Genomic DNA, 12,038 nt, shown 5'->3' with positions numbered 1-12,038 from the left:
TGAATAATAAACAATGTTACATGTACTGCAGTGAATGAAACTTATTTTATGTTAATTTAATCTCTTCCTTCACTGCTTCACCAACAAATCATGGAAGTATTGATGGATAAGGTGGTTTCGCCTGACATTTTCTGCTACATTTGGGTGGTTGTTAGCTGCTTGAGGGAAGTTATGCACAGCGTTAATGGCATCCAACTGATCATCAGTAACAGGAGGTATATTTTCATTCTCATTGCAAGCTATATTGTGTAAAATAGCCACAATTACACTTTGAATTCTGTCCAATTTTAGTCTGATTTCAGTAGCTAAAACAGGAAATCTTCTTTTCTACACCCCATAGCTCCTCTCTACTGGACTTCTAGTCCTTATGATGGCCTCCTGAAAAATTTGTTCCTCTGGCGTGTGTGTAATTGTCAGTGGTGTAATGAGATAATTTTGTACAGCATATCCACCATCTCCAACTAGAATGGCTGCACCAAATTCTCCATCTTCAAATCGCCTCTTAATTATTGAAGAATTAAAAATATGTGTCATGAGATGAGCCTGGCCACCTAGCCCCAATGTCTCGAATCAACAAGGAAGAATCAGACAGTTTGCACATTAATTGAAAAAAAAAATTCCTTGCGATTTCTGAAGATTTCTGCATCTCCTCCACCTGGTGATTGTATTTTCACATGTGTTCAGTCAATTGCACTTATATAGTTAGGAAAACGCCAAATTGTATAAAATCCGTTCTTAACCCTTGCCGTTCCTTTAGGTGTTGTTGGGATAATGATATAACACTGTGACAAATGTCCTATAGCTGTAGAAACTTTTGCAAGGACTGAGAGAACAGAGACTGGAATTAGAGTACAGAGAGTGGACTGAGAGGACAGAGAATGATCTGAGAGTACAGAGAGTGAACTGAAAGTACAGAGAGTGGACTGAGAGGATAGAGCACTGTGGGATAGGGAGTAAGCTAAGAGAACAGAGGGAACAGAGACTGAACTGAGTGACAAGAAGGTGGAGAGCGAGGATGGTGAGTAGACTGAGAGACCAGAGAGTGGACTGAGAGGACAGAGAGTAGACTGAGAGGAAAGGAAATGGACTGAGAGGACAGAAAGTGGACAGAGATTACAGAGTGAATTGAGAGTACAGAGAGTAGACTGAGGGGCAGAGAATGGAATTAAGGGACAGAGTGGACGGAGACGACATTGAGAGGACTCAGACAACAGTGTGTAGCCTGAGAGGATAGGGAGTGGACTGAGAGGATAGGGAATGAACAAGAGGAGTGAGAATAAGCTAAGAGAACAGAGAGTGAACTGAGAGAAAAGAGAGTGGACACAGAGAATGTTGAGTATATTGAGAGAACAGAGAGTGAACTGAGAGGACAGAGAAGGGGCAGAGATTACAGAGAGTGAATTGAGAGTACATTGTGTGGATTGAAAGAACGGAAAGTGATACAAAAAAAACTGAGAGGATGAAGTGAGCTGAGGAGAAAAAGAGTGAACTGAGAAGACGCAGATTGGATCGAGAGGAGAGAGAGAGAGAGAGAGAGAGAACTGAGGTAATAGAAAAGGGAAAGAAAACAGAGTGGACCGATATCAAAGAGAGAGTACCGGTACTGAAATTACAGTGAGTGAGCACAGAGAGGACTGAGAGGAAAGAATTCTGACTCGCAGTTTCCCCAGTTCACTCTCAGTCTTCTCTCTATCCTCTCAGTCCACTCTCTGTCCTCTCTGTACTCTCAATCCACTCTCAGTTTTTCACCCCACTCTGTTCTCTCAGTCTACTCTCTGTCACCTGAGTCCATATTCTGTATTCTCTCTCCTCTCAGACTACTCTCTGTCCTCTCGATCCACATTCTGCCTCCTCTCTGTTCTCTCAGTCCACTCTCTGTCCCTTCCCTGTTCTCTCAGATCACTCTATGTCCTATCAGTCCACTCTTTGTCTTCTCACTCCACTCTGTCTTCTCAGTCCATCCTCTATCCTCTCAGTCCACTCTCTGTCTTCACTCTGTCCTCTGAGTCCACACTCTGTGCTCTCAGTACACTCTCTGTTCTATCAGTCAACTATATCCTCTCTGTCCACTCTCTCTTCTCTCAGTTCATACTCTGTTTAGATTTTTCCTGCAATTCTTTATTCCTACAATAAGCAATTATACATTTTCAGGGCTCGAACTCGGGAAGTAATTCCGTCATTGGGTTAAAACTACAGACTGTAATGTGGCGGAAGATTTGCATTGTGTATACAAGTTTTTAGTTTTTCCTGAAATTTTTTATTCCGTTAATAAAAAATTATAAATTTTCGGGGCTCGAACTCAGAGAATAATACCGTCATTGGGTTCAAACTACAGGCTGTAACTTGGCGGAAGATGTGCATTGTGTACACAAGTTTAGATTTTTCCTGCAATTTTTTATATCTCTAATGAAGAATTATAAGTTTTCGTTGGCTCAAACCCAGGAAATAATGCCGTCACTGGGTCCAAACTACAGACTGTAATTTGGCGGAAGTCGAGCAGTGTGTATACAAATTTTTAGATTTTTCCTGGAAATTGTTATGCCCCTAATAAACAATTATAGCCTACACTTTCGGTATTCGAACTCAGGAAATATTGCCGTCACTTTGTCCAAAGAAAAGACTGTAATTTGGCGGAAGATGTGCATTGTCTATACAAGTTTTTAGATTTTTCCTGCAATTTTTTATGTCTCTAATAAAGAATTATAAATTTTTCGGAGCTCAAACCCAGGATATAATGCCGTCACTGAATCCAAACTACAGACTATAATTTCGCGGAAGTGGAGCATTGCGTGTACATGTTTTTGGACATTTTCTGTAATTTTTTATACCTATAATGATGAATTATATATTTTCGGGGCTCGAATTCGGCCTTGATTGGTTCCTACGTTGGCGGTTCCATAGATGAACCGTTCCTACTACCAACATAACCTTTGTAATAAGACAGCAGTATTTTACACTCTTTGCGCGTCTTGTACTCTCTGCTCGACCTACATTAGGTTTTTATCAAGAGGAAGATTGGCATAAGTAACAATTTTCGTTACAGTGGAGGCAGATGAGATAAGGTTGGTAGCGCAAAAAGCGCTAGAAATATGTTGGCACTCCTTCAGATGTTACAGCATAGCGAGACAAATACTGCAGTTGAGCCCTGAAAATAAATCTCATGTTTTATTTCAGTGATTCTTTTTTTGTAATAAACACAGCTACGAAAATTTCAAGTAAATAAATTTAGACTAAATCAGGTAAGGATAAAATATATATAGGACGAAATTTCACATAATACTAAAATGACATGGACAAAATTTGATGAAGGACAAACATTTAACTGTACAAACGTAAAATTAGGACCAAATTACGAATGGACGAAAACGTAATGAACTAACATTCTGCTAACCATCTGTACCACCTCAATAACAATTAGCATATATATATATATATATATATATATATATATATAAAGAAATTGTGTATTCGAATTTAATTTATTTCAAAATAAAATAAAACAATTAAAGATCAATTCTAGAATATAATGGAACAAACCTATAAATAATTTTATTCTCAGGATAGTGAAAATATTAGTAGTTCTCTCATATGAAAAGCAGCACTGCAGAACTGTAACGACCAAAATGAAAAGGAAGAATAAGAGCCAGCTCAAGACATGAGCCAAACTCACCTCTGCTTCACAGTTTACCATAGGAGAAGTAAGCGACACTCCAACTTCTTCAACTTTAATCTCTGATATGACATCATGGGCGTTGTCCTTACATTCCGTCTTTATCTCAGTCAAATCCAGATTTAATAAATCCACTTCCTGGAAATAAAAAGCACATCACAATTGAATAATTTCTAGGCCCAGGATTTACATGCTTAACAAAGTCTGAAACATGCATAATAAAATAAGAAATATGTAAAAATATAGTTAGTGGGGTTTAAAAAGGGCGCGTCAGCTACTATGGCTATTTGCGCCCTTATCTAAAATCCTTTACAAAACAGAAACACAACACAATAATCAGAATGCTAAAAAGAACAAAAAAGCGTTGTCACGGTTAAAACGAGGTACACAAATGCAGTATCAACAAGGTGATTTGTAAAGAATAATAAAAGTGAGCAGTTCTCAGACCCTAGGTAGCATTAGAAACGAACCAATAAAATAATAAAACTAAGACCTCAAGAGATAAATTGCATAGCACATTTCAAAACAATAAGATTTTATAAAATATTTGGATGCAAAAGGTCCGAAATGTCAAGGTTGTTAAAAACATATATTAAACAGCAAATGTAACCTCTGGATGCAAAGGTTCCAGAGGATAAGTAAAACGGGTCAATAAAAACTAAATCACCCTGTGAAGTCCTGTATTCGATAAAAATCTCAGACCTGCATTTGTGTACAATTAAAATCATTTCCAAGAGTGTCACGTAGAGTCGGCCAAATTCCATATTGTCGACGGACATGGTCTTATTTTTGTACAATGTAATAAAAAATGTTCCACTGTAAGTGGAACATGGCATATATCACACTCCGGCTGAGGCTCGCCATGTAAAAATGTACAAAATGCAAATATTATAGTGTTTACCATCTTTCAAAGAAAGAAAATGTCAGATAAGTACAGTACATGTTTTTCTATTTGACAAGATTCAATATATAGGCATTATGTCTTTGATTCCGGTCGAGGTGGGTTCCGCCAAGTTGGTTGCCAGGGGATGCAATGGTGGATCTCGTGCTTTCCTTTTCGAACATTAATTGCCTTGTCACCACCCAGCCCTTTTCGTTCTCTCATCTTTTCATAGGTCTATTTCTCCTCGCCGGCCACCATTGCATGCGGAACGCCCACCACATCATCACAGCCATTTTCACCACTCCATCCCCACTGTTTTGTTCTTGCTACGTCCGCCTACATGACGGGATTTGTTCAGAATGCCTGGTGTGGCTATATTATTCTTCCTCTTCTAATTCATTATATTCATTCTTAAGTTAAGGTCCTTAGGTTTATAATCCCGTCTCACCACCGGGGATCTTTCCTATCTCCGTGGTCCTGTCCCATGGTTTCGAGCGCGACTTCCTACTTGTGCGGCCTGACAGGGTGCCCAGCAACGAAGCAATAGCGGACCCTTCATACTGCCCCTATATGCAAGTTTAGGTGCCGAGCCAGGACCAGACGACTATTACACTCACGTAGAGCCCCAATTGGGGCCCGGGGCGATTTAGACGTCCCAGTGACCGACTTTGATCGCCAGGGCGAATATATCGCCCCGACGTGTTACCGCTGACTTATGGGTGTCGCAGTGTAATCAACCACAATTCCCCTGAAGCTGCGTGCTGTCTCAGATTGTTCCGGCTTTGGTGGGTGGGTCGGAGCTAGCCGAGTAGTCCGGCGGTTGTGTAGTGTAGAGTGGGGAGCCACAGGCGGTTATTCCCGTGGTAGGGGCATAAAACTGCGACACGCCTCTGGTGTAAGACTTGCCATTAGATGTGTAATGACCAGTTTGAAGGGTAACTTGCGTGAGGTGGGTTGCTTGGGATCGGGCTGTGGAGGGGTCCCCACGCCCGGCCAGACCGAGAAGAATTTTTAGGTGTCTTTTTTCTTCCGCCCCACCCCCCGGTGGCAGGCTGACGCCGACGTTTCCGTAGGGGGGGGCAGTTCAAAATGTCCTCGCGCTCCTCTTCTCCTCCCTCAGAAAAAACCAATAAGAAACAGAAGACAGGAGAAGATACGACTGGTGGTCATATTATGACGAAAATTGCTATGGAATTGGACCCTGAGAAAGTAACTGTCAAAGTGCCGCCTCCGAAGTTTATCAGTATCACCTTGGACGGAACAGAAAAGACAATGAAACACGTTAGTCCATTTTACATGAGACGCGCACTCGACGGACTCGTTGGGAAGGTCTAAAATGCAACTCGACTACACAACGGTAGTCTCCTCATCGAGACTGTATCTCCAAAACAGAGTGAGACGCTGTTGAAAGCCAAATTGCTAGGGTCTTACCCTATTAAAGTCGAACGTCACTCCTCGCTGAACACCACGCTGGGAGTAGTGCATACGGATTCTCTGGACGGTATGTCCGATGAAGAGATCCAGCTAGAACTGGCGGAGCAGTCTGTGTCCAAGGCTTACCATTTATTACGTAAGCGGGACGGACAGACTGTTCCCCTGAGCTCTGTCTTTTTGACCTTCGAAAAGCCGTCCTACCAGAATACATCCTTGTCGGGTACGAGCGTGTCCCAGTTCGTGCGTATGTGCCGAACCCAATGCGGTGCTTTAGGTGCCAACAGTTCGGACATACGCAAAAAAAACGTTGCACTAATGATATCGTATGTGCAAAGTGCGGCGGTGCTGACCATGGGGATTCCCCATGTGCCGACGCCGAGCACTGTGTGAATTGTTCTTGGGACCACGCCTCCAATTCTAAAAATTGCCCGAAGTATATGGTAGAGAAGGATATTCAAGAGCTCCGAGTCCGGGAAAATATTACGTTTTTCGAGGCGCGTAAGCGTATTTTAGATAAACAGAAAAAGGCGACGGAAAAATCCTATGCAGCATATTGAAAAAAGCAACAGAGGGGATTGACGCTTTCACACACACGCCACCTCTTCAAATATACCTGGGAAGCGAATTAAGATCGCTACCCAGACTGCTGAGTCAGGCGACTCGTGTGGCCTTGATATCAGGCCTTACATTCCAAAAAAGATCACTGCCGTGGCGACAGAAAAAGATTCAAGGCCTGGTAGATCGCCGCGACGTCGCACTCCTTGTTCGGGTGACGGGTCGAGATCACGGTCTTCGATCAAGGTCACGATCAAGTGTGCGACGATCTGCGAATGAGTCACCATGGTCGAAGGCTAAGCAGTCGCAATCAAAGGCACCAAATCATAGAAAGGATAAGAAGAAAAGATCCCCTGTGAAGCCACCAACATAGTTTAGCTCCTTGTTATGACTGATATTGTACAGTGGATTGTGAACGGTGTACACAGCAGATACACAGAACTACAACAATTGATCTATCATGAGAATCCTGCTATTTTATGTCACCAGGAGACACACCTTCCGCTTGTGTTGAGAACCCAGGAACTTTTCCACACTCTTCTAAGCTCTGACTATGAGATTGGAGTAGTGTGGACTCCAGGTCATGTTGGCATTCCTGGAAACGAGGCAGCGGATGCTGCAGCAAGGGACAGTGCTATAAATGGATGTGAGGTGTATTGGCGTGAGAGGTGGCAGGATTTTAAAAATTATTTGAAACATACGTTATGGTGGCAATGGGAAGGCGAATGGTCTGCACAAGAGGGAAATAAATTACGAAGAATAAAGAATATTGTTCGAGTTTGGGATTCGTCCACAAGAGCATCACAACATGAAGAAGTTTTACTCACCCGGTTGAGGATTGGCCACTGTCATCTGACGCATGGCCATCTTCTACATGGCGACCCTCAGCCGGAGTATGATCTATGCCAAGTTCCACTGACCGTGGAACATTTTTTATTACAGTGTAGAAAACACGACCGTGCCCGTCGGCAGTATGGAATTCGGCCGACTCTACGTGACGCTCTTGGAAATGATTTTAATTGTACAAGTGCAGTTCTGAGATTTTTATCGAATACAGGACTTGACAAGGTGATGTAGTTTTTTAATGACCCGTTTTACTTAACCTCCGGACTCTTTACATCCAGAGGTTACTTTTTTAGTATATGATTTTAACAAATTTGACATTCGGACGTTTTACATCCGTGCATTTTGTAAATGCTCCAGATAATTTATTTCTGGTGGTATTTGTTTTATTGTTTTGCTGTTATTTTTTTAAATACTACTTAGGGTCTGAGAACTTCTCACTTTTATGGTTTTTATGCTTCACCTGGTTGAAACTGCATTTGTTTGGCTCGTTTTAACCGTGACAGCGCTTTTTAGTTCTTTTAAGCATTCTGGTTATTGTACTGTGTTTGTGTTTAATGAATGATTTTAGATAAGGGCGCAAATAGCCATAGTACTGACGCGCCTTTTTTAAACCCCACTAACTAACTAACTGTCTTTGATTAGTCTGCTTTCTATGGTTGCAAAACACAACTAACAACTTTTAAAGGTTTTCTGTTCAAATGCTTTGTATGTTATCTGCGATGATATTAGTGAATGCTGAAAATGATCGTACAGCATCAAATGAGGTTACTGGACAAAAATTTTAGTGTACAGATTATGAGAGTGAGTTTCAGATACAAGCTAGCCACAATTTTATTGCACAAAACTATCATTACTTAAGGCATATTAATATCAACATGTTCACTTTTACGTTCAGAGCCTCACCCTTGCGCCCTAGAACATGTGAAGTGTTCTCTTAAGGATTCTGCTGCTTTCAATAATTCTGCAGGAAGCATCATGAACGAATGCACTCATATGCACATCCAATAATTTTGCAAGAGGCATAACGAAGGCACTTAAACAAACCCCATACAAAATACAACAAAATCACGCATTTAACATTTGGACTGCTGGCATAGCAATTAAGAATAAGTGAAACACAGAATGGTGTGTAGGGATGTTAAGAGTCATGTAGGTAGTGATATTTGTATGTTATGCAGTAGTTCAATTTCCTCCATTCCCGACTCAAGGGCAAGTGAAACAAAAGCATCAGTGGTAGATTTGAATTTTGCACAGCTACCCGTCATATACAAGGAATTTTCAGTCACTGAGTATACATATATAGATACACACGTAAGTGTTCTGCCATGGGCAGGTCTTTCACTGCAAACCCAGCATTCTCCAATCTTTCCTATTTTCTGCCTTCCTCTTAGTCTCTACATATAATCCACATATCTTAATGTCGTCTATCATCTGATATCTCCTTCTGCCTCGAACTCTTCTCCTGTTCACCAATCCTTACACTGCATCCTTCAGTAGGCAGTTTTCTTCTCAGTCAGTGACCCACCCAATTCCTTTTCCTCTTTCTGATCACTTTTAGGATCTTCACCTACTCTTTCTGACACAACTTCATTTCTTATTCTGTCTGTCCACATCACGCGCTTCCTTCAGTAGGCAGTGTCTTCTCAGCCAGTGAGCTAGCCAATTCCTTTTTGTCTTCTGATCACAATCAGCATCCATCTTTCTTCACCCACTCTTCCCAACACAACTTCATTTCTTATTCTGTCTGTCTACTTCACATGCTCCATTCTTCTCCATATCCATATTTCAAATCCTTCTATTTGTTTCTCTTCATTTCGTCGTAATGTCCATGTTTCTGCCTCATACAATGCTACACTCCACACAAAGCACCTCACTAGCCTCTTCCTTACTTCTTTTTCCGAAGATCTGTCTCCAGAAGATGCTCCTTTTTCTGTTAAAAGTTTCCTTTGCCATTGCTATCCTTCATTTGACTTCCTGGCTGCAGCTCATGTTAATGTTTTAGTACATTCCAAGTATTTCAAGCTGTTCACTTGCTCTACTGCCTCATTTAGAATTCGCAAGTTTACCTTCTTTATTTTTCTTGCGACAACAATGGTCTTGCATTTATCTTCATCCCATACTGCTCACAGCTGTCATTTAACTCCAGTATCATATTCCTTAGTATCGTCTCCTCTTCTGCTAACAACGCCATATCATCAGTAAGTCTTATGCACTTTATTCTTCCTCCTACTTTTACTCCTTCCATGTTTTGAAAGCAGTTCTTCACCAAATCCTCCAAGTAGATGTTCAACAGGATAGATGTAGACGATAAAGGGCATCCTTGTCGTACTCCTCTCCCTATTTCACTTCCTTCAGACATTTCTTTTCCTAGATCCTGACTTTGACTCGTTTCATATATAGGTTACTGAACAGCCTCCTGTCTTTCCAAACCACACTTTTTTCAGGATGTCCATCACAGTCAACCAAAAAATATTGTGTGAAGACAAAAAAAACAATTTTTACAAAATATACAAATTTGGAGGGCAAAGCTAACTGGCATTTCCCTGTCTTTGATGGGGTCAAAAATCCTGATAGAACTAATATTTAATCATTGCAGTTAATTTCGGTGAAGTCCAGAGGGCCTAATCAGGTAAATCCACTGTCATCACCTCCAAGCTGGGGCCCTCTGAGATCTTTTAAGATGCGAAAGAGAGAGAGGTGTGCGGAAAGAAACGGGAAGCTACCGCATTTATCTTTCCCAAGAAAACTGCGAATATGATATAAGGAGTCTTTTCACAGTAAAAGATTCGGGATGTACTTAGGATGTACTATAAGCAGTAACATGAGCTGCTGTCAAGAAGTCAAAAGGAGAATAGCAATGGCAAAGGAACCTTTTAAGAGATAAAGGAGCATCTTCTGCGGACCTCTGGAGAAAAAAACTTAGGAAGAGATTAGTGAAGTGCTTTGTGTGGAGTATAGCATTGTATGAGGCAGAAACATGGACATTACGACGAAGTGAAGAGAAGCGACTAGAAGCATTTGAAATGTGGATATGGAAAAGGATGGAGGATGTGAAATGGACAGACAGAATAAGAAACGAAGCTGTGCTGGAAAGAGTGGGTGAAGAAAGAATGATGCTGAAACTCATCAGGAACAGGAAAAGGAAATGGCTGGGTCACTGGTTGAGAAGAAACTGCCTTCTGAAGGATGCACTAGGAGGAATAGTGAACAGGAGGAGAGTTCGGAGCAGAAGAAGAAAAATAAAGTTATGTTTTATTTCACGATGCTCGCAACAGCTGAGGTTATAACAGTGTCGCCAGTGTGACGGAATTTTGTCCCGCAGGAGTTCTTTTACATGACAGTAAATCTACTGACATGAGTCTATCGCATTTAAGCACACTTAAATGCCATCGACCTGGCCCGGGATCGAACCCGCAACTTCGGGCACAGAAGGCCAGCGCTATACCAACAGTGCCACCAGGCCAACACAGAAGAAGATATCCGATGATAGACGACATTAAGATATATGGATCATATGTGACTAAGACGAAGGCAGAGAATAGGAAAGACTGGAGAATGCTGGATTTGCAATGAAAGACCTGCCCTTAGGCAGAACACTATGAATGAATACAAATTTCGAGGTTTATTTATGCTACAAAATCCTGAAAGTATGATGCAAAATGCACAATAGTCACCACTTACAGGTTGCACTTTCGTTCCATTTGCCAGTACATGGGTACTACTTGTAGCACAGGTGAAATAGGATTAGTAGGGGTAATGTTGAATGAATGTGGCCAGACATTGGTTAGTTAGTTAGTGGGGTTTAAAAAGGGCGCGTCAGCATCTATGGCTATTTGCGCCCTTACCTAAAATTCTTTACAGAACAGAGACATAATAAAATAATCAGAATGCTTAAAAGAACTAAAAAACGTTGTCACGATTAAAACGAGGTACACAAATGCAGTTTCAATAGGGTGATGCATAAAACATTATAAAATTCTCAGACCTGAACTAGTATTTAAAAAGAGACAATAAAATAACAATACAAATGCTAGCATAAATAAATTATCTGGCGTATTTTTTAAATACTCGGATGTAAAAGGTCCGAATGTCAAGTTTGTTAAAAAAATTATATAATAAATAACAAATGTAACCTCCGGATGTAAATGGTCCAGAGGACAGGAAAACGGGTCAATAAAAAAACTAAATCATCCTGTCAAGTCCAGTACTCGATAAAAATCTCAGGACTCCATTTGTACAATCAAAATCATTTCCAAGAGCATCACGAAGAGTCGGCCGAATTCCATATTGCCGACGGACACGGTCATATTTTCTACAATGCAATAAAAAATGTTTCACCGTAAGAGGAACGTGGCATAGATCACACTCTGGCTGAAGCTCGCCATGTAGCAGATGGCCATGTGTCAGATGACAGTGGCCAATCCTCAACCAGGTGAGTAAAACTTCTTCATGTTGTGACGCTCTTGTGGACGAATCCCAAACTCGAACAGTATTCTTTATTCTTTGTAATTTGTTTTCCTCTTGTGCAGGCCATTCTCCTTCCCACTGCCACCATATTCTATATTTCAAATGATTTTGTAAGTCTTGCCACCTCTCGCACCAATATTCCAGAGCGCCATTCGTAGCATCATCTTTGGCTGCAGCATCTGC

At 41.2% G+C, this 12,038-nt stretch overlaps 1 protein-coding gene across 9 annotated transcripts in view; it reads right to left on the bottom strand.

The window, feature by feature from the left end:
* The window catches only part of LOC138691420 (zinc finger protein ZFP2-like), a 77,667-nt gene that overhangs the window by 21,289 nt on the left and 44,340 nt on the right, over positions 1-12,038 (bottom strand). For 8 of the 9 annotated variants that reach the window (XM_069813336.1, XM_069813332.1, XM_069813333.1 and 5 more), the window contains one exon: positions 3,671-3,808. In XM_069813336.1, the coding sequence (XP_069669437.1) occupies positions 3,671-3,808 (138 nt within the window). Of the gene's footprint in view, positions 1-1,582; positions 3,146-3,670; positions 3,809-12,038 lie in introns of those variants that run through there. The other variant, XM_069813339.1, reaches the window with a different exon arrangement.

The sequence above is a fragment of the Periplaneta americana genome, chromosome 16 (assembly GCF_040183065.1).
Source record: "Periplaneta americana isolate PAMFEO1 chromosome 16, P.americana_PAMFEO1_priV1, whole genome shotgun sequence".
NCBI classification, from domain to species: Eukaryota; Metazoa; Arthropoda; class Insecta; order Blattodea; family Blattidae; genus Periplaneta; species Periplaneta americana.
Note: the sequence above shows the minus strand (reverse complement) of the source record. Positions and strands in the feature narration are given on the sequence as shown.